Source organism: Mirounga angustirostris, unplaced genomic scaffold (assembly GCF_029215605.1).
Source record: "Mirounga angustirostris isolate CCGP_5_RB_7025 unplaced genomic scaffold, mMirAng1.0.hap1 SCAF_1, whole genome shotgun sequence".
In the NCBI taxonomy this organism is placed as follows: domain Eukaryota; kingdom Metazoa; phylum Chordata; class Mammalia; order Carnivora; family Phocidae; genus Mirounga; species Mirounga angustirostris.
This window is the reverse complement of record NW_026991709.1, coordinates 150,505,000-150,531,589: the sequence shown is the minus strand read 5'-3', so window position 1 is coordinate 150,531,589 and position 26,590 is coordinate 150,505,000. Positions and strand designations below refer to the sequence as shown.

The window sequence follows — 26,590 nt, the reverse complement described above, 5'->3', positions numbered from 1 at the left end:
TTTGTTCTTCCAATCCATGAGCATGGAACGTTTTTCCATTTCTTTGTGTCTTCCTCAATTTCTTTCATGAGCATTTTATAGTTTTCTGAGTACAAATCCTTTGCCTCTTTGGTTAGATTTATTCCTAGGTATCTTATGGCTTTGGGTGCAATTGTAAATGGGATCGACTCCTTAATTTCTCTTTCTTCTGTCTTATTGTTGGTGTATAGGAATGCCACTGATTTCTGTGCATTGATTTTATATCCTGCCACTTGACTGAATTCCTGTATGAGTTCTAGCAGTTTTGGGGTGGAGTCTTTTGGGTTTTCCACATAAAGTGTCATATCATCTGCAAAGAGTGAGAGTTTGACTTCTTCTTTGCCGATTTGGATGCCTTTGATTTCTTTTTGTTGTCTGATTGCTGTGGCTAGGACTTCTAATACTATGTTGAATAGCAGTGATGATAGTGGACATCCCTGCCGCATTCCTGACCTTAGGGGGAAAGCTCTCAGTTCTTCCCCATTGAGAATGATATTCACTGTGGGTTTTTCATAGATGGCTTTTATGATATTGAGGTATGTACCCTCTATCCCTATTCTCTGAAGAGTTTTGATCAAGAAAGGATGCTGTACTTCGTCAAATGCTTTTTCTGCATCTATTGAGAGGATCATATGGCTCTTGTTCTTTTATTAATGTATTGTATCACACAGATTGATTTGCAGATGTTGAACCAACCTTGCAGCCCAGGAATAAATCCCATTTGGTCATGGTGAATAATCCTTTTAATGTACTGTTGGATCCTATTGGCTAGTATTTTGGCATTCCTCTGGCTATTCGGGGTCTTTTCTGGTTCCATAGAAACTTTAGGATGATTTGTTCCATTTCTTTGAAAAAAGTGGATGGTATTTTGATGGGGATTGCATTGAATGTATAGATTGTAGAGCCCCCATTTTTTATTGCACCTCATTACTAACCTTTTTGATTTCGACTTGGTTAGATTTTAGTTCTTTTATTTCTCCAGAAAGGGTTTCTCTAATAACTTCTATGCTTTTTTCAAGCCCAGCTAGTATCTTTAAAATCATCATTCTGAACTCTAGTTCTGACATCGTACTAATGTCCATATTGAGTAGGTCCCTGGCAGTGGGTACTACCTCTTGTTCTTTTTATTGAGTGGTTTTTTTCCACCTTGTCATTTTGTCCAGAGGAGAATAGATGAATGAGAGAACAAAATGCTAACAGGGTAACAACGTCCCCAGAAAATATACACTAAACAAATCAGAAAAGACCTGAAACTGGGGGAAAAGAAAGGGAAAGAAAGAGAAAAGAAAAAGAAAAAAAAGATAAAAAGATAAAAACAAACAAAAACAGAATAAAACAAAAAAAAACAATATGATCAAATATGATCAGGCTGGTACATAGATCAGTGCCACACACTAGATTTTGGGTGTATTTTGGTCATTAGAAGAAAGTGCCTCCCAAAATTTTAAAGAATGAAAAACTTATGTATGTACAAAAATAAGGGTTAATACAGTGAAGGGATGGAGTATGACTGTAAAGATGAAAATTATAAAAGATTTTATAAAAGGAATTGATAGATAAGAATTTGTTTGGAAGAAAAAAGAAGAGTATTTAAAAAGAAAAGAAAAAAAAAGGGAGAGAATGTGATCAGGCAGGAGACTAGAACAAAGCCATACACTAGAGATTTAAGGTATATTTTGATCTGTTAGAAGAAACTGTATCTCAAAATTTTAAAGAGAGAACAATTTAAATATATATATATATATATATATCAAAAATAAGGGTAACTACTATGAAGGGATAGACTATGACTCTAAAAATGAAAAATAAAAATGTTTTTTAATAAAGGGATTGATAAGATGTTGGTTGAAAAAGGGAAAAAGAAAAATTAAAAAAAAAAAGTTAAAAAAAATTAACTTGGAAAGACTAAGGAATCATGGTAAAAAAGCCATGAATTCTACGTGCACTATTCCCCTAGTGCTGGAGTTCTGCCGTTCTCATTGATTGGTAAACTTGGTCTTGGCTGGCTGTTCTCACTGATCTTCTGGGGGAGGGGCCTGTTGCCATGGTTCCCGAATGTATTTGCCGGAGGCAGAATTGCCCCGCCCTTGCCGGTCCAGGCTAAGTAATCTGCTCGAGTTTGCTCTCCGGAGCTTTTGTTCCCTGCAAGCTTTCCGTTCAGCTTTGGAGGCCGAGAATGAAAATGGCGGCCTCCCAATCTCCGCCCTGGAGGAGCCGAGAACTCGGGGCCCCGCTCCTCAGTGAGCCCCCAGAGAAAAGCAGTCAGTCACTCCCATCTCCCCGGTCTCCAGCCACACTCTGTGCTCACCCGGCCTGTGACTGAGCATTTCTATCTCTGGCACCCGACCCCGGGTGGAGTCTCCAAACCCAGCAGATCCCCGCGGTGCGCTCCCGCGCTGCTCCTCCCCGGGGAGGAAGGGGAATCTCCCCGGATCTGCCGCTTGTTGGGTCCCTGCTGGAGGAGCAGGGGCCCGACTGTGCCGCGGATCACGGTTTATGGCCACCCCGAGCTGAGAGCCCACGCCTGGGCTCCGCCTCTGCAGCCGGCTTCCCCGTTCCGATCCCTGGGAGCTCTGCCACACCCAGGCACCCCCGGTCTTTCTGTGACCCCGAGGGTCCTGAGACCACACTGTCCCCTCAAGGGTTCCACCCCCCGCTTAGCCACCGGAGCGACATCCCTCAGTGGAGCCGACTTCTAAAAGTTCCGATCTTGTGCTCCGCGACTCTATCACTTGCCAGAAGCAGCCGAGGGAGGCCCTCTCCCCCGCCGTCTATCCTCCCTAATATTGCTTCGGATTCACTTCTCTGCACGTCCTACCTTCCAGAAAGTGGTCGCTTTTCTGTTCAGAGAGTTGCTGCTATTCTTTTCTTTGATCTCCTGTTGAGTTTGTAGGTGTTCAGAATGGTTTGATCCCTATCCAGCTGAATTCCTGAGACCAGACGAAATCCAGGTCTCCTACTCCTCCGCCATCTTGCTCCACCCCCCTTCCGGGATTCATTTTAAGACGGATTTTAGCTTACCAAGCCAGGTTGTTGTGGCTTTTGGAAAGAGGAGGCAGAGGGAAGAAAGGATGTTACCCAGTTTTTGATCTTCGGTCTACCTTCCTCTCCTACAGCGATAGATTAGAAGACAGAATATTCTAATTCCTCCTTGAAAATCCAGAGCCATGTGGCTCTTGGCAAACTCCCACACAGAGGACAAGGTGACAGGGTTTTACAGTATTTTCAAATGTGCAAACTTTGCCCTCAGGGTAAGCAATGTGACACGTCCCCATCGGTGGACATGGAATGTCACAACCACCTGCTGTCAGGCCCTTCTGCTGTCACACTAGCCTGCTGGCAACTAGATTAGCCACCCCTCCTGCAGCCCCCCGAGCATCAACAGCCGTAGGCAACCCCTCTCTGCAGGTTCTGAGCCTCAGCTGCAAGAAGCATATGGAAGACTGATGACCAACACAAGGTTGAGAGCTAAATCTGGGCCGAAGGGGTCCAGGATACCCCAGCCCATGGATAGCAATGGAGGGCAGCCAAGCAGACACGCCAGCTTCCTTTAGAAGTCGCAAACTCCCTCTCACCGGCCCTCTGCCATGTCCTGCAGCGCCGTGTGCAAAGATGACTTTGCAGCGTCTTGTCCTGACTCTGTGCATGCTATCCATGCTCCGGTGACATTTTATCCTCACAGGGAGCTCCCCGGTAGCTCCACATAGGGCAGGCGAATGCTGCCGGCACGATGATAAAGACACCCAAATTACACAGTCACTCCGCTCATCCCCAGCTCCCCCTGCACAGTGGGAACAGATGTTCTCATAGACGTTACCATGTGCAACTTACAACACACTTAAGACTGTCCTTTTGGGGGGGGCACCTGGGTGGCTCAGTTGGTTAAGCGACTGCCTTCGGCTCAGGTCATGATCCTGGAGTCCCTAGATCGAGTCCCACATCGGGCTCCCTGCTCGACAAGGAGTCTGCTTCTCCCTCTGACCCTCCCCCCTCTCATGTGCTCTCTCTCATTCTCTCTCTCTCAAATAAATAAAATCTTTAAAAAAAAAAAAAAAAGACTGTCCTTTTTCTTGTATTCTTAACGCTACCAAGACAGAAAATAAATTGTGATCTTGTTTCATTTGGAATCTTTAAATGAAAGAAAATTGGCTATCTTGATGATCTCTTATAACAGGTGCCAGAATCTACTCTGGGAATGAAAGGAATAGGCGCCACAGGGGAGATTAAGAACGACCACAGCAGGCCAGCCTGCCCCCTCCCTTTTCGTTGAAGAAGTGAAGGCCCAGGGTGAGAAAGTGGGTCTGGACAAGGTCACGTGGCTGCACAGGTGGAAAATTCTAATGAGAAGCTAGGGTTTTTTCATTCCAAGACTTCAACTTTCCCCATTACACCCAACAGCCAGGGCCCAGAAACAGAACAGCTAACCCTGGTCCCCAACTGAGCCATTGGCTGCCACCAAAAATAGTCTCCATAAAACTGGCCAGAAAATGCTCAGGAAAGCAGCAGACCCCTGCACAGTGGCTGAGCCCTGCACTTTCCCCTATCCGTAGAGAAATTAACTGTGGCCTGGAGGAGCCGACTCAACGGCTAACCCATAAGAAGGACAACAATTTTCTCCTTTATGAAGGGCTGATGACTTCTCCCGCTAGTTATCCTATCAGGAGATCTGCACTCCATTTTTTTAATTAGTCAGTAAGTGATCAAAACAACACACAATATTGGTTTGGCTTTTTAAACACTGCAAACAGCACAGAAGGGGAAAAGTGAAAGGTGTCCCTATCTCCTCAACAAGCCGCACTTACCAGTCCTAGGACCAGAGCAGCCCCCAAGAACAGTTCCTCACTGCTAGACACTTAGGTCATTTTAGTTTCTTATAATTACAAATGGGGCTGTGAGGAACACTCTTGTGCATGTATCTTTGAGATTCTATTACAAGAACATCTCTAGGATAGGTTCCTGGAACAGGAATTGCTGGGTCACTTTTAACCCAGCACATTTTTAATTTTGATAGATACTGCCAGTCAGCTGTCCAAAGACCATAGCAATTTGTGTTCCCCCCAACAAAGCCTATTTCTTCTCAACCTCGCCCAGGACCCTCACTTTTTTTTTTTTTTTCTTAAGGAGGCTCCACACACAACATGGGGCTTGAACTCACGACCCTGAGATCAAGAGTCAGACACACTACTGACTGAGCCAGCCAGGCCCCTGCCATGACCCTCACCTTTAAAGGACCAATAATAAATCTTCCCTGAAGGTATTAACCTCCCCCACTCCCATTACAACCACACTTTCCCACACACCTTAGCAGTAAATACGAACTCTCATTTCTCAGAAGAAATGTGGAAAGGAAAGAAAGTGCTTTCAAAATCTATATCCTTTATACCTGACCATAAGAAGAAGTTGAGAGTAACGTTTTGTTTTGTTTTGTTTGGGGGGGGATTATTATTTAAATGAGAGTAACATGTTTTGTATCCAACAGCCAGAATATCTTAATGAGATCTTACCTTTATTTTCATCTGTCTTCACAACTTGGACAAGATTTCTTCTCATGAAATATTTGAAAGCAGGAGCCCGCTTCTCTGGGTTTTCATCAAAGATCCAGAGGTTAACCCGGGCCCGTGTGATGGCAGTATATAGTTGCTTCAGCTCTCCATTGAGGAGCTAAATTGAGGACAAAGACGGAGAACTTTTTGTCTAGAGCTTCAACGTGATACACTTCAATTTGGTGAAATACAAAAACCAAATTTCAGCATAGCAGAAGCGTGAGCAGGACAGGAGGCTCACTGCGGCCTCAGCACAGATAAGTGAAGCTCTAGCAAGGGAGCAACATTAGCATAGGACTGCCCTTATCGGCTGTAATTTTGAAATAATTATAGGTTCATAGGAAGGCACGAAGATAGTATAGAGAGGTCCCATGTACATTTCACTCAATTTATCCCAATGGCTACATCTTACTTACACAGTTACTATACCTTATTTTTACAAATTAAGCCAGTCATACACTTCTATGACCACTATCATTAGTACAAAATTATTCATGACTTATGCCATGATTGAGGGCTGCAGATATAAGGGGGTTATGACTTGAACACGGGGAGGGCCTACTTGATTAAATAATGCACATTTCCAAACAGGAGTGGATTTGTGGCTACCTAGAGGTTTGCATAGCTTGGCAGTGATTTAACTTTTATTTCTTTTTTTTTTAAGATTTTATTTATTTATTTGAAAGAGAGACACAGCATGAGAGGGAACACAAGCAGGGGGAGTGGGAGAAGGAGAAGCAGGCTTCCCACCAAGCAGGGAGCCCCATGCAGGGCTCGATCCCAGGACCCCGGGATCATGACCTGAGCCAAAGGCAAACGCTTAACGACTGAGCCACCCAGGCGCCCCTTAACTTTTATTTCTGTAGAGCTTTCTAGGCATTTACTGAAATAACCTGATAACTGCTATTCTGTTTGTTTTGTACTTTGTACAAGACATAAAACTAGGGCAGTAGTTTCTCCCCAAAGTTTTTCGTTTTACTCGTTCAATTTTCACTCTCCCGAGGCTCCATCAACCTCCCTCAGTCAAGAACTCTGCAGAACTGCTCAGCTTTAGCCTCATTCTCAGTGAGGCAGCTGCGATGTGAAGGGAAAGGAAAGCTGGGTCCCTTCACAGCGTAGTGGAGAAAAATTTGCCACCCCAAAATGTGGACTTCCATCTCTTTGGCATGTGGATTATTTTAGGCCGATTATTTTTAAGAAACAAAAGGTTCACAAAGAACCTTTGACCTTCACCCTGACTTCCTAAAAGAATTTAGACAGAGAACCTGCTCCAGGAAGGGAGCAATCACCATAGATAACTGTAGTATATATGAACTAGGGGTGCTAAACAGGGAGCTCCATAGCAAGTCTGTTTGTGTGAATTCCTCTGTGTCCCATTGATCTGGATGGCCCAGCAAACATCTGCTTACCAAACATTAACATTTTTCATATTCTTGTGAATTGCTTTCTTTCCCTTTGAAGCCCTAGAACCCTACCCCCTTCTCCTTGGTTCAGGATGACAGATACACCTCATTTTGCCTGTTTTTGGAATCTCATGTTTATGTTGATTCCCTGTACATACATAATTAAATTTTATTTTCTTTTTTTTAACATTTTTTTAAAGATTTTATGTATTTATTTGAGAGAGAGAGCATGAGTGAGAAAGCAGAAGCAGGGGGTGCAGCAGAGGGACAGAGAGAAGTAGACTCCCTGCCGAGCAGACTCCCTACCAAGACCCTGGGATCATGACCTGAGCCAAAGGCAGAGGCTTCACCAACTGAGCCAACCAGGCGCCCCTAAATTTTATTTTCTTCTGTTAATCTGTTTCATGTCAATTTAATTTTTAGACCAGCTAGAGGAATCTTAAAAGGCAGAGAAACATTTTTTCCTCCCCCATAATAGTCAAGCCTGGTATACAAGTCTCCATGAATTATTGTCCTGGACTTCACGTCTGAGTTCTCTGTCAGCAACTTCAAAATTTCTGAAGAGAGCTGAATTCCAGAGGTGAATAGAAGGTACAACCCTCCCCCTTTCACTTTCAGTCAGTGCCCCACCCATCAAGCCCCACTCTCTGCTGAGAAAAGAGCGTCTGCCAACACTGAGATCCCTGCCATGCCCACTCCCATCCTCCACTCCCCAGTGCTGATGCACAAGAAAACCAGTCAAGTGCCGGGCTCTATTTTTAGCCTCATCTTCTCATACAAACCTTGTTTACTGCCCGCCCCCCTCCCCACCCCCATGTCAAATAAGCATGTGGACAAATGGCAGTAAATCACCTTGTACATTTCTGGATTCACCGTGAGAGACCGACGCTGGGAGGAGCTGGGTTTCTTCAGGGGCACTTCAATCAGTGGTTGGTTTTCCTCTCTGGAGTCAGATGATGAAGACGTAAATGAAGAAATGATCTTCCATTCCTTGTAAGCCTGAACAACAATGACAAATTAAAAACCAGCAGAATATACTCTTGAACTGTACACACAGCCTCATGGTGAATTAAGCCCCCTTTTCCTGGCTTGGGGCCCTCAGCCCAGCTGTAAGGAGGGGGCTATCCTATGGCCTCAGGTGGGGGCACCTCAGGTGGCACACGCAGGGAAAGGGGAAGCTACCATGAAAACTCCCCCAGACACTTGGCCAAGATGGCTGAGAAGCCAGGCACACAAACCCACTTCCAAGAGGAATGCTAAGCATCCAGGAAATTTCTTGCTTAAAGAATTTCCACAAGCAGTATGGAGGGAGGAACCCAGTGTCCTTCAGCCCTTTCACAATGTGTGAGAGATGCCACTTAGTGTCAGCTGTTAAGACATATGACAAAATTCTCTAACTAAATTATTCACCCAGGGATGGAACAAAATTCAGGAGCTGTGGAGTATAATGTGCACAGGACACTGAGATCAGACAGAACATACTTGTATCTCAGTTTTTTCACTCATTAGCTATGTGACCTCAGAAAAATTGTTTATTTATTTCCTCCATGTCTCCTTTTCCTGCTCTGTAAAATGGGGATGACAGAACTACCCAAGTTTATTGGGAAATAAAAGGAGATAATCAATGTCGAGTGTCTAATACAATGCTTGACAAATAGTTGAGATTTTAGCCATGTGTCCCTTTATCCAAACTCAAACCACAAAACCATAGTGACTATGTAGACCAGAAGTTGGCAAGTTTTTTTCTCTAAAGGGTCAGAGGATAAATATTTCAGGTTTTGTGGGCCATGCGGTCTCTCTCACAACCACTCAACTCTGTTATTATGATGCAAAAGCAGCCATTGTCAATCATGTAGATGAATGGGCATGTGTGTCCCAATAAAACGTTATTTTTCAACACTAAAATTGAATTTAATGTAATTTTCATGTGTCACGTAACATTGTTTTCCTTCGATTTTTTTAACCATTTAAAAATGTAAAAACTACTGTTAGCCCACGGGCCACACAAAAGTAGACAGTGGGCTGGATTTGGCCCTGGGGACCATGGTCGACAGACCCTGGTAAAGCTAAAGTGCCCAGAATACATGCAGTATTTAGAGGGCAGAATTCCTATGCAATTTCAGATTTCATCCTTTACTGAATCTTGTGAGTAGCTAGTTAACTCCCCTCAGCCTTTACTTTTCCATGTATAAAATGGTGCTCCTTGCCACCTATGTATCTTCTCAAGAATAATGAAAACCTGGAGTGGATACAGTTCACGACCTTAAGTCACCCCATAACTTAAACTAATAAGTATCAGGTTAAATGCTTTAAACAATCTAATTTATTTAATATTAATCAAATTATTATTACGTTAAATTTATTTTGATACTAAAAAATAAACACTGTCTATTAAATAAGGATGGTTATGCTACTAACCAATTATGGAATTAATCATCATATTCTGAAAAGAGATGTAAATCATGTAATCATTGAAGTAGTTGGGAGTTAAAAAAAAAAAGCCTTCAGGACATATTTATGACCGTCCTCTTTGTAGAGCCATTCACACTCTGAATTGCTGGCCAAGGAAGGCAGGCAAAAGACACAAGCGTTTTGACATTTATGAGGCTCTCCTGGCAGACAGTGTGAGGTGCAGACCAGCCGATCTTGGAAGGGCTAGTGAAGCACAACATATTTTAAAACTGCTGAATGAGAAGGAAAAGCTGCTCGTATGGTGCAGGACTAACCTGTTTCCAGGAATAAAACATACTTTACTTTCAAGACCGAGCCTTTGAGGAGTACGTGTATTTGTGGCAAGAATACAGGCCTACAGCACTTCTGACAATAAAAGAAGCAGTATGTAAGTCTTCCAGCTTCTTCTATTGGGACTGATCATTGTGAAGGTCACCTTGGTGGGGCCTGTTCTCTAAGTGAGAACCATAAAAGCTGTGGTTTTCAAAGTCCCTCCTGTCCCAGGAGTATGAAGGAAAGGACTCCCCCGGGAGTCCTTACATTGGGGCTGAGTGTAAATGCCAAGCACCCTTCTAAGTCCCCACAGGAGGAGAGTTTGGGGGTGACTGGGAGAAAGACTACTGCTCCCCAAAATGAGGCCAAATCCTAGAAGAGAAGGATTTGGCATAACCATTCCTTGGTCCCTTCCCCATCTCAGAAGATGGCCCTGGCAACTATGTGGTTGAACAGGGAGCAACAAATCCTCTAAAGAGAAGAATCGCACACCAGGACAACAATAACACCCCCCACACACATGCACAAAGAGTGTGTTTGCCAGAAACATAAACCAGGGGTGGAAGAAGAGGCCAGGGGTGGAGAGATGAGCTCTCCACTGTCCCCCATGTCAAATGCAATTACTATGCAGCAGCCTGCAGCCAGACACCCCGAAGGAAACCCCACATGAGGAGCCAGGTGATTGAAGACTTAGGTGATCTCTGTCTTTCCTCTGCTTTGATTAGAGAATTGCCTCTCATTTAGAAATGAGATGTTTTTTGGTCTTATCTCTGTCGATGATAAATGGAGGCTGTGCTTTGTGCTGGGGGAATGCATAATGACACTCCTTAGGAACTGAGAAGGAGCACCACATCAGGAGTCTTTTTAGAAGTCTTACTGTGCACATGGGATGAAGTGGATGTTACCAAAAAATTCCATTTGTGGTTATTTTAATTTTATGCAACAAACTGAGCCATTGGTTGGGAGCACAGGGTCAAGATATCTGGGCCTTCGCCATTTCCAGGATCAGGGTGAGACAGAATAACTGGATTTTTCTTCCACAAACAGAAGTGACCACAAGTTACAGATCCGTAAGTCCAGAGCTCCTCGGGCTTCTTACTGGCACAAGCACACAACTAGCAATTAATAAAGGACAGGAACAACAAAGTCTTACCCCTTCCTCTTTCGGCACAGCCTCAGTCCAACCATGACCAATGGATGTATTATGAGAAAAAAGAGTTAGTTCTCAGAGATTAAAAATCGTTCCAGGGTTAATGAGAGTGCATCTGATTTCATTAGCAAAAGTCAATAGAAAAGGAATGCACTTAAGGTATGGCAATGGTATACTCATCGTGGAAGGTTCTGGAAGGCAATTTGCATGCGGGGCTTTAAAAGGAAAGGAGTACAGAGGAAAGATTGAGAAACTGAGAACTCAAAGCATCTGAGTTGGTCTCCAGGCTCTGGCACCTACACCATGACTATGGGCAATTTACTTAATTTCCATGACCCTCAGCTTTATCTGTAGAATGAGGGTAATGAGAATACATACAACCTCAGAGGGCTAGTGGAGGATGAAGGGAAACAAAGCATTGAAAAAGGACTTTATAAACCGTGAAGTACCCATAGCAATAGTAGTCAGAGCTATCATCAAGGCAATCCTATTTTTTAAAAGATCAGAAAAAAAAAATTCAGGACTCCATTTGAAACAGTCAGTTCTGGGGCAGATTTTAAGGTGTCAAAGCTAACAGTACAACAACAGCCCCTTCAAGCATGCACCATGTGCAGTGGGAAGTCTGCAACAGGGACCAGGACACAGCCAGCTAAGTGCCAGAGGAGACCCCCCAGCAGTCAGCAGCCAGCCTGAGCCCCCACCGAAAGACAGTGGTGAAAAAGAAACCAGTGGCTCGAGTTGGTGACTCTACCCATAATGTACTGAGCTCAGGAAGAAAGACCATCCCAAGGTCTTGGACTCGGGAACCAAGTCAAAGCGGTGGCCTGGCACGGAGGTCCTGGGGGTCGATCCAGGGACTCTTTCACTGCCATGGTCTGCATGGGCTGCAAGCAGTGGGGAAGCCATGCCAGAAGGGAGCTCCCAGGCGGGGCAGCTCTCCTCACCCCCCACATTACCTGATCCAGTGGCCAGGAACCAGGCCTCATTTGTCTTCCCGGAGTTTTCTCTTTCTATGAACTGAACTTGCCCAGTTCTGTCCTCATAGGGTGGACACTGCTAACCTTGCCTTCATTTGTAAGGCTCTCCTGAGAGCTCACTCCAACTGGAGCATCCTTGGGAGTCAAGGAGCTAGTGAACACTGGAAGCTGGCACTCGGGTACCAGGCATTCAGAAGAAAGAGAGAGCAGGGCAGGGCACGGGAGAACCAGCCCATGACACACTGGGAAACCACCCACAGCCATCGACAAAACCCATATCCAAGGACACAAAGCCCACACCGAATGGATGATGCTCCAGAACAGAAAGAGGTACCTGTGAGAAACTCACTTCTACTCAGCTCCATGTTCTCTCTCCCAGAGAGGAAGTGTAGCTCATACATATATGCATGCATAGCGTGAAAAAAATTCAGCATAACATACCTCAGAGTCAGTAAAAAAGTTGTAAAGGAGGACATCGTCAAATTCTAAACCTTTCGCTTCATACACGGTTAGCACAAGGGCTAACCCCAGCTCTTCTGGAATTTTCTCCTTTGCCATTTCATTAGCTACAAGGATTACCTGGGGGAGAAGGAAAGAAGAAGGAAGTAGGAAAGAGAAAACATCAAATTCTACAAAGAGGGATCTTGCAAAGCTCAGTCCATTTCTGTGGGAGGCAGGTAACATCTTTAAAAAGAAGTGGCCGGTCTGGATTTGGTCAACCAGGCTAGCTGAAGTATTAACAATTGCTCCTTCACCCAGATCTGAAATTGACCTATTCTGGCAGAGGAGCTATTGAACTCTATGCTGTGGAATAATTCGGCCTCCCAAACCTTCTCCAACTGCAAACTGCCTTTGATTTTCACGACATGCAATCCCAAGAAGCTCACCTGATGGGCTCCAAATTCAATAGGCTGGGTTTTCCTTTTGTTCCCTCGTAGCAAAATTGCCAAGTCGCTCACACTGCAAGACTCCAGGACAGTTGGTCTGGGACCACCAAAGAGGCCAGAGTCCCTGGGAAGGCGATCAAAAGATTCCGGGAAATAGAACTGAAGTAAATCCACCACCCCAGATGCCAGATTGAGGATCCCTGAGGTAAAACAGAAAACACATGTCAGATATGGAGCAACACGACAACAACATGGCTATGGGGTTTTTGTTTTGTGTGTGTGTGTGTGTGCGCTTTTGTGCTTTGTTTGGTTTTTTTATTTGGGCTTTGGCTTTTTTTCTTGAGAAGCAATATTGGTCCTGATAGTATGGATAATTGCAAGTCAGTTTCTAGTGCCCATTAGATTATCACTTTGCCCCTGCGTGATATTACTCCCAGTACAGGGGATGAAGGCAGAGATGCGTTGCTAAGAAGGTTCTGTTGGATCTCGTTCCTGACCTATACTCATATTAGAAAAAATTACCTCATAAAGAAAAATCAAGGCAGCAATATAAACAATTAGAGCTGTTAGAAAGCTAATATAAGCGGCTGGCATGGATGGTAAGGGAACAAAAATTATTCGGACCCTCTCATTGGAGCTTGGAGCCGTAGAGACGTTGTCATGGTAACAGCAGGGCTGAATGTTAGGTGGGGGCAGCAACCAAGGCCGCCATCCCCTCCCCACCAGGTTTATACCCAGCCGAGAGGACTATTCTAAGAAAAAAGGTAGAACTGGAGAAAGGCTTTTGTGAAGAGCTTTCTCCCTGGGTCCCCTTGCTTATCTAAGCTCTGAGTAACATTGCCAGTCAAGATGAATGAACACTACCACAAGACAGGCACCTTCATAAAAATATCCCATTTAATCGTTAGGACTGCCCAGGGACATAGACTAGACAATCCCACCCTTACAAGCAGAGACTCCAAGGTCTAAGAAGTTAGTAAAAACCTCCACATGACAGGATTTGAAGCTGAATTGAACACAGATCATCCTGGGTCTTCTCCATGGTTCACTTTGTGCCACGTGCCCTTTGCCTGACAGCAGGTAGAATACCGTGTTCTTGGCAGAACACCATGAAATGGGCAAACATGTCCCCACTGCTATTACCAAATAATAAGGAGAAATTTTACTTCCCAGTAGTAATAGTATTAGATGTATACAGTCGGGAGCACAGTGGAAACTGCCGAATCTAAGCAAATCAGCTGCTACTGGGGCTCCCTCCTCTTTAAAAGCTAGCAAAGGCCAGAGATGTACATTAATGGGAGAATCAGAAAAGGGCACAGAAGTGTTGATTGCAGTGATAAATGGGAATCCACTGAAATGCCCCTTTAGAGAAACTAGATAAATAATTTTTAAATGAGCCTACGCAAAGAATAAAAGATGGTTCCACCATAAAAAGGAATGAAACTCTGACACATCCTACACCATGGTGGAACCTTGAAAACATTATGCTAATAACTTAGCCAGACACAAAAGGCCACATATTGTATGATTCCTATTACATGAAATGTCCAGAATAGGCAAATCCATAGAGACAGAAAGTAGATTAGTGGTTCCCAGAGGGGCAGGGGTGAGGGAGAATGAGGAGTGACTGCTAATGGTATAGGGTTTCTTTTTGGGGTGATGAAAATGTTCTGGAATCAGGTAGTGGTAATGGCTGCACAGCCTTGTGAATATATTAAAACCACTACACTGTATATTTTAAGTGGGTGAATGTTACGCTACGTGAATCTCCATTTTTAAAAAAAGAAAAAAACATAAGGGAAAATATTCACTAAACAGTATATATTCACTACATGATCAATAACTACAGTGTGTATGATACATGCATTTAATGTCTATAAGGAAAAAAGATCAAAAGGAAATGAAACAAAACGTCTGCAGTGAGTGGACTTACAGGTTGCTTGTGATTTTTTTTTAACATTTTATGTGTTTTATAAAGTCCCTAAAATCTAGTACATATGATTGGGGCTTTTTCTGGCTCTATACACAGAAACATATACACACAATCTTCTCCGTTCCAACATGGGGTTTATGTAGCCACTGTCCTAACGGCTTACTTAGCAGAAACATCAAAATCACTCCCAGGAACAGCCCTTCGGCCATGCTCTGTTTTGCCAATCAGAAAGGTTGCTGGCCCCAGACCAGTGGCACTGAACCAGAGGGTCAATCAGAATGAGGGGCTCATTCAACCACTCATGCCAGATCCTTCTACTGGGTCCAACAACAGAAAACTGGAGCCACTTCCTGAGGACAGAAAGAATTCTGTACCACACACAGTGCCAAGCAGGGGAGGAACTCAGGAAATGTCTCCTGAACAGAGGAACGAGGGCCAGGGCTCCATTTCCTATTAAGAGAATAAATTACTACACAATCTGAGTCCCAGGTATAAGACCACAGAAGAACAAGAAGTTGAACTGCTCAGACCCAGCCAGCTCCTGTGATTTTTTTTCAAATGCGACCTCAGGGAGGACTTCCAGAGCCCTGGCAAGCTGGGCTGAGTTTGTGTGGTGCAGCTACACTCTAGGAGGCCACCTGCCTTCTAATCATTTTCTGACTCCTTGGCTAAATAAATCAGAATTTTAATCTCATTTTACAACGCGCGCGCGTCCGTGTGTGTGTGTGTGTGGTATGCATGTATTTTCTCTTTCCACCAAACCACAGCCTACCTGAGCTGCATCTAGAAAAAGAGCATCTATCAAACCCTACAATAAACATCAGACTTAAATGATAAAATATTAAAAATATTCCCATTAACTTCAGAAATAACACACAGATGCCTGTTAAAGCTTCTGCTTAAGGCCCTAGCCAATGAAATATAGCAGGAAAAAATGAATGATAAATATAGAAAAGAAGATAAAGACTGCCCTTACCTGCAGAAAAATGCCAAAATCTAAAAGTTAGAATGTTCAGTATGATTGTTAGATTGACCAGATCAACATATAAAAACCAACAGCATTCCTCTATACCAGTAATAACTGATAGAAAATGTAAAAAAAAAAAAAGAAAAGAAAAAGAGGCAGCCGTGATAGTAACAAAAAGTATAAGATCCCTAGGATAAATCTAACAGCTGTGTAAAATGTCTGGGGAAAATTATAAAATATTATTTCAGGCACTAAAAGAAGACCTGAATAGAGAAAAATGCCCAGGTCATGGTTCAGAAATCCCGATGATGTAAAGATGTGAATTCTTCCCAAAGAGCAATAAATTCAATGAAATTCCGGTCAACATTACAAAAAGAGAATCTGATAACTATGGCAAATGTGATATCATGCTAACAGTACAAGACAGACAAAACAGCCCAGAAACAGAGTCCCAGATACACAAGAAGAGCAGCCTTACAAATCAGAGGGAAGGATGCACCAAACAGTGAATGGCGTCAGCACAGATTCTCCATATGGTAAAAAGTAAAATTAGATCAGAGAAGGGTTAGTTCAATAAAGACAATGTCACACCACATGTACATTTTAGATAGACTAAATTTAGTTACTTAAATTTACCCAAATTACCCAATACCTGCCTACATATAAAAAGCAAAATTTAAAACCATTGGAAAATTATACAGGAGAATATCTTACTAACTCCAGATCAGAAAAATTTCTTAAGACACCAAAGAGCAAATCGTAAAAGAAAACATTCATAAGTTAAAATTTTAAAGTATCTTCCTACTAAAGAACACCATCACTCATATGCCCCTTTACTGTAACAAAGTTAAAAAGATAAGCTCTGCAATTTTTATAATCAACAAAGGATGCAAAGGCAAAAATTCATAGAGAATTCTTAACAAATCAGTAAGAAAAACAACTCATTAAAAGGGTAGACAAAGGAGAACAGGCAATTCAAAGAATACAGAATCGCCGGTAAACACACGAAAAGACGCCACGTCTCAAGAAAATGGAAATTCAAACTATACCAGATGTCCTTTCACACCCATTCCAAGAGTAAAGCAAGAGGATATAACATAGATCCAGAGAGACGCTCAGGAAGGTTCGCTCCAGGATTGTATGTCACAGTGAAAAACTGCCAGGAGCCTAATGTCCATTACTGGAAAATGAATAACAAACTGTGGTACAGCCCTAAAATGGAATGCTAACACTAGTTAGAAATGCAGGGTCTAGAGCTCCGCATCATCAATATGCAGAATCCCAAAATGTAACATGAAGCAGAAATACAAAGTGGCAGAAAGATATGTCTGGCACGATCCCATTAAATAAAGTAAAATGATACTCTATATTGTTCATGGACATGCAGGACACAGGAGGTGAACTGTGTGAGCACTTTATAAACCTAAAGGAGGGATTCTGGCATGGATGTTGTGTTTTTCAAACCCTCTGTGCTTTGGTGTCCTTCGTAAAATGGGAAGGCTGCCTACCTGGCAGGGTCGTTGTGAGGATGAAGTAGGGGTGGTCTACATCGGCTGCCTAGCATCACGCCTGGCCCAGAGAAGGGGCACAACTGAGGTTCAAGTTAAAAGCATCTGAGTGTGTGTTATCTCCCACCACCCCCTAGGCCTCTTTTTTGGCTTCTCCTCGGGAGAAAAGCTGCTTTGGGAATTAATGACTTATAACTGGCCCAAGAATGTGCTTCTAAAGTGCTTTAACAAAAGCAGTTTAAATGTTCCCCTGTAATGTTTTCATGTCATGGCAAGGTCCCTAAAATGTAATTTCCATTCAACCACAGCTTGAATTACCAATCTACGAATGACGAGCGGCAGAAACCATAAGACTTCTTGTGCATGGGTGCATTTCCCAGCAAACTCCAACATACTCTCCTTACTTCAGCTACAAAAGCCTAACCAAAGCAGTGCAAGATGACGGCCAACCACCTCCCCTGCAGGCAAGCACAAAGGCCAGACATACCCGAATGGGACCTGTAATTCTGGTACAGCTGGTGGATCTTCTTGGGCTTCCGGACGGCACACTGCTTGTCCACGGTGTTTCTACTGGCATAGTGGAACAGAGAGCGCAGGTCACTGAAGCGGAAGGCCACGCCCTTCATGATGCTCTGGGCCGTGTCCCCCGTGAGGAACATGGCGTTGGGGTCATTGATGCATTTCATCAGCAGTGTCAGCTCGGCTTGGGTGAAGTCCTGAATCTCATCGCCATAGAGCTCATGGATGGACCACGGGAGCACCTTGAGCTTTGACAGCCTCTGGGACAGGTTATATAGAACATCTTCTTCGTCGAAATAACCTTTCTGAGACCTGATCTGCTGGTACAGGCAGAAGAGACTGTAGATCTCGCTCCGGTCTTCCTTGAAATTGGGGGACCGCTTCCTCCCTAATTTCTTATACGCTTCTTCTGTGAGCCTCCCCTGGGGGCAGCTGAGGGCCTCAAAAGACCCCTTCAGAAAAGATTTTATTTCTTTCCAAATCAGTGCAGGGTTGTAGGAGGTTTTCCCTTTGATCATTTTGGGCCATATTTCATTGGTGAACACCTCAAATGTCACATACACCCGGGGGTCACTGTCACACGTACGTGTTTCTGCAGCTTTATCCTCCTCGCCATTGTCCCCATCTGCCTCGGCCTCCTCCTCATCCTCTTGCCAATTGGGGATGGTCAACTCTTCCTGGTTGGACCATCCCACGATGGCTCTTTTCAAGCTGCCATCTTCATTTCTCAGAAAAAATGGTTTGGGCAGAGAAGCATCAAGCAGGAGAAGCAGCTGCTTGGAAGTGACAAAGAGAGGAAAGTTCTCATCCCTTAAGTCCTGAAGTTTGTGGACATTGGGTTCCAGTGGTTTGTAGTGACTGGTGGCCTTGGTAGACTTGGAAAGCTCAGTGAAATTCCTCTGCACCTCCTGGCACAGGACATGGTTCTTGGTCACAAAGATCTGATGTAAATGCTCCAGCTGGTGGGGATGCTCTGTGGCGCACACTTCCACCGCCTGGCCTGGCTCCCCGGGCTCCCCACTGGATCCCCCTGCACAGGCTTCGCTATCCTGCTCCTCATCTATGCTGTCCGCTGTTTCTGCTTCCATGGAACCTTCCTCTTCCTCCTTGTCCTCTTCCTCCTCCTTGTCCTCTTCCTCCGTCTGGGGACCTTCCTTTCCGGGTTCCACTTCCAACCTTCTCTTCATCCACAACTGCTTGGTCAGCAACGGGCTTCCTGCCTTCTCAGCCTTCTCCCAGTAAATGTGGAATTTCTTCCACAGCCTATACAAGCAGCAAGTTGTCTTCCCAGTGCCGCTCCGCCCAATGAGGATGATGGGCTCCAGTGGCCTGGGGTTGAGGTCGATCACGGCATACTCCAGCTCACCCACCCTGAAGGGGTACTCCACCGTCGCTGTTGTGTCGTTGAGGATGTTGGAGGCCATGCTGTTGCTAAAGCTGTGGAACTTCATGATGTTATACTCCGTCTCCACCGCGCTGGCCGGTGGGAAATACTCGGGGTTCACGTGCTCCCAGCTATTCTCGGCCTCCGTGTCCTCCACGTAGAAGCGGGGTATGCGCTTTTGGACCTTCACGTTGGCTGACATCTGGCCTTGGTGGATGCCCTTCAGCTTCTTCCGCAGGACACAGGACTGGCCCCGGTTGTAGGCACTACAGATGGCGCTGATGGAGTCCGACAGCTTGCAGTGGTCCAAGACAATGTCCCAGATCCGAATGATTTCTGTGTAGACCCGACCCGACTTCTCTGGGCTGTGCAGGTTCCGCTCTGTGGCAGCGATGATCTTCTCTGGGTTCTCACTGCATCGAGGGGAGAAGTCAATGGCCAGCTCCCACAGCATTCGGGCCCCCTTGTCCAGCTTGGCCTCGAAGAGCCGGATGCTTCCCTTCAGGTGCTTCAGCCGCTTCTGCAGGCCCTGCGTCCACTCACCATTCCCCAGCTGCTGGATAGCTAAGATGATTTTCTTCTTCATGACCTTCGTCATGACCTTGCTGGACAGCTTTTTCAGCATTTCCGAAGTGCACTCGATCTCCCACGTCATGTTCTCAAAGTCCTGGAGGCAGGCCTCGATGTCCTGCGTGTTCCAGCTGTCCGGATCATCGCTGCCCTCACTCCCTCTGTGGCCAGCAGGAATGAGCTGCGAGGCCACGAGGCCTGCCTGAGCACATCCATCCCCTGCCTCAAGGACGCTGTGGTTGTTCCCACTAGAGTCAGAGCCTTGAGGCCCCAGGGCTCGCTGGAGCTCGTTCTTCTTTACTTCTGTACCAACGCCTGTCTCCAGAGGCTCGGAGTCCTGAGGACAGTCCTCAGAGAGGGACGTATCCAATTCAACCTGCTGAATTAAACCCATGATGTCCTGCACCAGGCGGTCTCTCAGAGAGCAGGGCCTGACAGCTCCAGGCTCCTGCCTCATCGCCTGGGCATCCGGGAGAGTCTCCCAGCTGTCGGGAACCATGGTTCCTTCAGGCAGGGTCCTGGCAGGGACGCTGCACGGCAGTGACTTGGATGAACCCTGGAACTTGAGCTGAGACATGTGACCAGAGGCAGTGGGCCTCGGGAGCTTCCCCGGGTGGGCAGCAAAGTCCTGCCGGTTCCTCCGCTTGTTCTCCATCACAGCTTTGTTCCAGGTCAAGAGCAGAGCATCATTCTTCTTAATCCGGTGCCTCGCATCTTTGCCTTCTTTGTTCTTCAAGTTCAAGTTGATGTCAAACTTCACCAGCAGGTCTATCAGCTTCTTCATGCGCTTCAGCATGCCCTTCTGGAAGATGATGTGCATCAGCGTGTTCCCATTGCTGTCCTGGCTGTTGGGGTTGAGGTAGCAAAATTCAGTGGGGTTGGACCAGAAGAGATCCAACAGGTAGCTGAGGAAGTTAAAACCGATGTCAGCTGAAAGACATAAACAAAACGCTTTGAGTGCTGAGCCGCTCTTCCCAGGGAACAGAGACCCCTGGATCTGGAGAGATGCCAGCCAGGGGCATCTCAGAACGCCACACCTCCCCAAGCACTTGGTAAGCCAGTGGTTGAAAACCAGGGATAGTTTGCTCCCAAGGGATATCTGGCCACATCTGGAGGACAGCCAACTTTGAAACTTAAGAATCCTCCTCAATCAACCCACGCTGACCATTCACCATGATGGTTGCTCCTTCTCATCCAGCTGTGGGTGAGGGGCCAGAAGATAATGGGTGGGCCTGACCAAGAAACAGTCCTTTTTCAGATCGTTGGTTTTCCCAATAGGAAAGATGAAAAAGCATAGCATCAGTTCTAATATCCAGCTTCCTCTTCAAAGAAAAGACTGCTTAAAAAATAAAGGCCTACCTTTGATGTCTAAAAAGATGTGGAGTGCTGCATGCAAAGGAGTATCCCCTTCCGTGAGGGAGATACTGCGGGGGTCTGCACCCTTGGTCAAGAGAAGAAACGCCAGCTCGAAGTCCTCATGTTTCAGGCACATGACAAGCGGCGTCTCCTGGCTGTCGTGGAGACCCTCGGGCAAGGCTGAGGAGGCAGAGGAGAAAGGCGCATCCCCATGAGGGATGTACCCTGTGCCAAGTGACCACCTGGCTCACCTGAGGAGGAGGGACCACGTCTGCCTTATACTCCAAGGGAAGAGCTGATGCTGACCCGACTTCTGAGGCGAAGGCTTCCCAGAGCCCTCAGAGTGAAAGCCCAACTCCTTCCAGTGTCCCATTCATGGGCTGTGCCTCTCCCCACTCTCCTGCTCCCCTTCGTGTCCCAGGGCCCCATCTTCAGCCCTGCCCGGGAGTGTGGACGGGGCCCGGAACAACGGAAACCCCAGTGGCTGCCTAACACCCTACCTGATACATAGTCGGTGATGGGGATATGAGCATGGCTTCCTACGTCCGTTGCTTCTATGACGCTTCTTCCTGAGGATGCCCATCTACCCTCAAATGGCATCTTCCCTGACACCTCTCCACCCCTAACATCAGCTTCCCTTTAGCTCGGTCCACGCCTCCCCTCTGCACCGCAGTCTCCCTGACCTGCACCCCTGCGATCCACACACCCCCACGCAGCAGCCACACTTTCACTTTGTCCCTGGTCCCCAGCAACCAATTCCAGGGAGGCGCTTCGTAAGCACTGGCTGACTCAGGAATAAAATAGGAAGCCCATGACCGCCGCAGTTTCCAGGCAAAGGTAGTAACATTCCACTCGAGGAATGGTTTTGAAGAAATAAACTATAGGAGGCATTCCATCGACCTCTTGGAACCTGTGGGGAACAGCCAATGCCCAAAGGCTTTGTATGGCGCTTTGAGAGCAAAGGACCAATAAAGGACATTCCCTCTTGAACAGCCGAGCAAGCAGGTCAGCCGCACTGCTCTTCCAAGAACCTGCATGCGTGAGCTCATTTAACATTCAAAACAGCCCTGAAAAAGAGGACTGTTAACGTTCCCATTTTATAAACAAGGACACGGAGGCAGATAGAGCATGCCCAAGGCCACACAACCAGTAGTGGCATTAGTAGGGGGGTGGGAATTGGGGGCAGGAGGAGGCTGGTGCATTTAAAATAAAACCCAATCCAGAGCACCTGGGTGGCTCAGTCAGTTAAGCGTCTGTCTTTGGCTCAGGCCATGACCTCGCCATCCTAGGATCGAGTGCCACACTGGGCTCCCCTGCTGGAGTCTGCTTCTCCCTCTCCCTCTGCTCTTCCCTCCTCTCATGCTCTCGGTCTCTCTCAAATAAATAAATTAAACCTTTACAAAATAAATTAAAAAAAAAACGCAATCCAGCAAGATGCTGGCTGTCTCCAGACATACATCCAGCCAAGTGTGATTGCACTGATTACAGCAGTAGATGTATCCACCCACCAATTATTCGGCTGTTTCTTTACAAAGAAGCACCTCAAATCCTAATCCACCGATTAGAAAAGAATGCTGGAGAGCTGACAGGGACTCACGCAGCATACTGGGTGCAGGGAAAAGTCCAGCTGGCAGTCGTGAGGAAAGGACCCTGTGCGCCACAACCGGGGCCAAGGGCCCCCCTGCACGCACCTGAGGTCTCTCACACAAGGCAGAAGAAAAGACAACAGAGGTGAATAGAGTTCACAAAGACGCAGAATTCCTACAAGGCCAGCACCCACTAACGGCATTAACCTGGTCGCTGTTGCAAAATGAGAAGCTATGGAGGAAGAGAATGGGCCAGAATTTAAAGGAGTCTCCAAAGTCAAGTGAAAGACCTGGTACCAGTGGTGTCCCAAGGGACAAGTCCCCAGTGTCCATCATGAGCATTCTCACCTCCACTGTCGATGAGGCAGCCCAGGAGCTGCATCCTCCGAGGGTCCCAGGCGCTGAGGCGGGGGATGACAGCGCAGAGGTCAAGGTCTGAGAAGTTGCAGCCCTTGATGAGGCAGTCTCCCAGCGGTGGCTCCCCGCTTACTTTGCGGGTCAGCAACAGAAGCACTTCCGGCCATTTCTGTTTCTCCAGTAAAAACTTGATGAAGGTGTTGGCGCAGTCATGGTTAATGTCACAGACCAGGTCAGGAGGAATTTCTTTCAAAAATAAGAATACACCACACTCCCAAAAAGGTTCATATGACTCCTGCCCCCAGATACCACCCAACACATTTAGGCATAATTAACAAGAATTATCCGTCGGTATTTTTAACCTCTGGGGGAAATATAAGCAAGTAATTACTTTGGGCAGTACTCAACCACTCGTAATTGTCAGTATAAGCACTGGAGGTGTGACCTTCTTGGGAAGGTCAGAAATATTTTAAGGGGAGTAGAGCCTGGCCCAGGAGAGCAGAACTGACTGTCTTGGAGATTACGTGAGTCAGGGCATTCTACTGAGATCAGAAGGGCAAGAGCCCAGCTTAAGTTTTGCATAATATTAAGAGTGTTCTGCTTAAGGAGCACTAAAATACAGGGAGACACTATAGAATAATTAAAAAGTTAAGAGCTAAGAGCATTCTATAACTTGTCTGGCAACCCTACCAGTAAGAAAGCAGGAAGAAAGAGAAGGAAAGAAATCAAGAGTTAACCTAAATAAGAGCAATTTAATTTGCATTTGCTAGTTTTTGCTTCCCACCATTCTCCAGGATTTCTAACACGAATATTCATTTTAATATTTAATATTTAACTTGAAAACAAGAAAAACAATTCTGTGTGCAGGACCCTGGACTAAGTGCTCGACATCCATCATCTCAGCAGATTAGTACCCTAGTTAATGCAGGAGTGAAGGAACGGACACTTAAGAAGTTAAATAATTGGCCCAGGGTCACAGATCTGCTAAGTGGTAGAATTAAGATGAAAATGTAAAACTCCAAGCCTTAAACACTAAGATCTGCTGCATCCCCTGAAGAGCATTTTTGTTCCACTGGCCACCCCTTCCCTCATTCTCTGGAAAATTAAGAAATCTCAACCCTTTGAACGTGTCCATGCTGACTGCCAACCTAAAAAATACTAAATTTCACCTACTTAGGGTTTCTAGAATCTTCCCTAATTACCTAAAATGTGTCATCTGAAGTCCTTTTCTAGAACTTTCCTGATTTCCCCACAATGAAAAAAAAATTAACATTCAATTCCACAATAACCTTATATACCAACATTAGCCAATATCTAGGGAAGAAAGAAATATCCGGGGTATTTATTTTTATTTTATTTTTATTTATTTATTTGACAGAGAAAGACACAGCGAGAGAGGGAACACAAGCAGGGGGGAGTCGGAGAGGGAGAAGCAGGCTTCCTGCAGAGCGGGGAGCCCGATGCGGGGCTGGATCCCAGGACCCTGGAACCATGACCTGAGCCGAAGGCAGACGCTTAACGACTGAGCCACCCAGGCGCCCCCGGGATATTTAAAAAGGGATCGTATAGGGGCGCCTGGGTGGCTCAGTCGTTAAGCGTCTGCCTTCGGCTCAGGTCATGGTTCCAGGGTCCTGGGATCCAGCCCCGCATCGGGCTCCCCGCTCTGCAGGAAGCCTGCTTCTCCCTCTCCGACTCCCCCCTGCTTGTGTTCCCTCTCTTGCTGTGTCTTTCTCTGTCAAATAAACAAAATCTTAAAAAAAAATTAAAAAATAATAAATAAATAAATAAATAAATAAAATAAAAAGGGATCGTATAGGCAAAAGTACTTCTAGCAGGATACATGAAAAACCAGACACAGAGACTGACACTGGGGATGGGACTTAGGTACTAATGTTCAGGGTGGATGATACGGACTTTCTGCTGAATAACGTTCTGTGCTATTTGAATGTTTCACACATAGCTCATCACTTTCATGCTTTTAATTAATTGTTTTAAAGATGTCAGAAAAGAGGGGCGCCTGGGTGGCTCAGTCGGTTAAGCGACTGCCTTCGGCTCAGGTCATGATCCTGGAGTCCCAGGATCGAGTCCCGCATTGGGCTCCCTGCTCGGTGGGGAGTCTGCTTCTCCCTCTGACCCTCCTCCCTCTCATGCTCTCTGTCTCTCATTCTCTCTCTCGCAAATAAATAAAAAATCTTTAAAAAAAAAAAGATGTCAGAAAAGAGTTCTAATAGGCATAAGTCATCTTTGGCACAACTAAATGTTGTGAGGAAAGTTACCTTGCAGAGAAGAAAGAAGGCGCAAGAACCTCTGAACGACTTCTTGCTTCAGAAAGTTTTTAGGCAGTAGCCGGCTTCCTGAGTTCATGTACTTCACCAGCTGCTCAGAGGCCTTCCGGAAAATGTCGGTCTCACTAACAGGTCCGTCACCATTGTTCAGTCCTGCAAAACAAGCACATGATGCCTCCGAATACAGAGATCACAGCTGAGGGAGATTGCAAAAGTTACCCCGGTTTGCCACCCTTCCGCGGAGCCCCTTGTTTGCCCCATGACTTTGGGTCTCCTTCCATCAAGAGGTGGAGCCTATTCTCTTCCCCACCCTGGATTCCAGCCTGGCTTCCAGACTTGGTATGACCAATAGAATGCAGTGTGATTTTTGTCCTGGTTCTAAGGTGGGGCCTCAAGAGGCCTGGCTTAGTTCTATTCACTCTCTTGAGACCCTGGCCTCTGCCAAGTGAACAGGTCCAGTCTCGACTTCAGGGGGACAAGAGACAGCATAGAACAAAGAGGAATCAGTCCGGTTGTCCAAACTGAGGGTCCATAGATGTGAAAGAGCCTGGCCAAGATCAGCAAGACCACAGCCTCTGGGAGGAATTCAGTTAAAGCTATGAGAACAACCCAGCCTAAACTGCTGGCCTGCAGGGTCACGAGCGAAATAAATGCTTGTTGTTTAAAGCGACTAAATTTGGGAGCAGTCTGTTACACAGCAATAGATAACTAACATAAGAGTTGAGGGAAGTGACAGAAACAGGAGGGCTTAGCACCACATGCCAGCCACCCACGCGTCTCACTGGCCAGCAGAAAAACCCGAGAAGAAGGAGCCACCTCTCTGGCCAAAGAAGGGAAGACAATATCCCCTTAGTTCAGTTTATTTGAGAAAGTAGCCATGATTAGAAAACCCCCCCTGACAGAATGTTGAAATGGGCAAATGTTTTATTTGCTATCAGGTGATACACTCAAAAAGCACTCTCGCTTAAAATAGAATATTACTGAGCACATCAGGGAGCAAAACTGGACGTGCTTTCACACCCAATGAAAAGGGCCCGGCCCATAGCATTAGGTGCTGTCACACTGTGCAGAAATGAACAAAAGGTTCAATGTCGTGTTCCAACGAAGTAGGAACACTTTAAAAGAGATGGACTATTTGAAAATGCGAAAAAAAATGAAAAACATCCTACCTTCATCAGGTTTCCCAGCAGTAGGCCCTGGGTCAAGGATTTGTGTGCAAGTAATTCACGAAGGAGGTGACGGGTGGGAAGCAGATTAGGGGCCAGAAGGAAGCCAGGTGGCCTTGCCTGATCCCCCAGGGGAGCTCTGGAGTGAGAGTACCCCTCACAGCTATCCCCATCCAAGGCCAGGAAGACGGGCTTTCAAATTCTCACCTCGATCTATCACTGGCTATAGGCTGCCCTGGGAGGATGTAAGTCCTCAG

At 45.8% G+C, this 26,590-nt stretch overlaps 1 protein-coding gene across 2 annotated transcripts in view; it reads right to left on the bottom strand.

Moving 5' to 3' along the window:
- Positions 1-26,590, bottom strand: part of TRANK1 (tetratricopeptide repeat and ankyrin repeat containing 1) — an 81,813-nt gene that overhangs the window by 20,959 nt on the left and 34,264 nt on the right. For both annotated transcript variants that reach the window (XM_045904068.2, XM_064590281.1), the window contains 8 exons: positions 25,159-25,320; positions 22,874-23,128; positions 20,943-21,119; positions 17,598-20,513; positions 12,703-12,902; positions 12,257-12,394; positions 7,817-7,963; positions 5,523-5,679 (listed from right to left, as the gene is read on the bottom strand). In XM_045904068.2, coding sequence (XP_045760024.1) covers positions 5,523-5,679; positions 7,817-7,963; positions 12,257-12,394; positions 12,703-12,902; positions 17,598-20,513; positions 20,943-21,119; positions 22,874-23,128; positions 25,159-25,320 — 4,152 coding nt within the window. The remainder of the gene's footprint in view (positions 1-5,522; positions 5,680-7,816; positions 7,964-12,256; positions 12,395-12,702; positions 12,903-17,597; positions 20,514-20,942; positions 21,120-22,873; positions 23,129-25,158; positions 25,321-26,590) is intronic.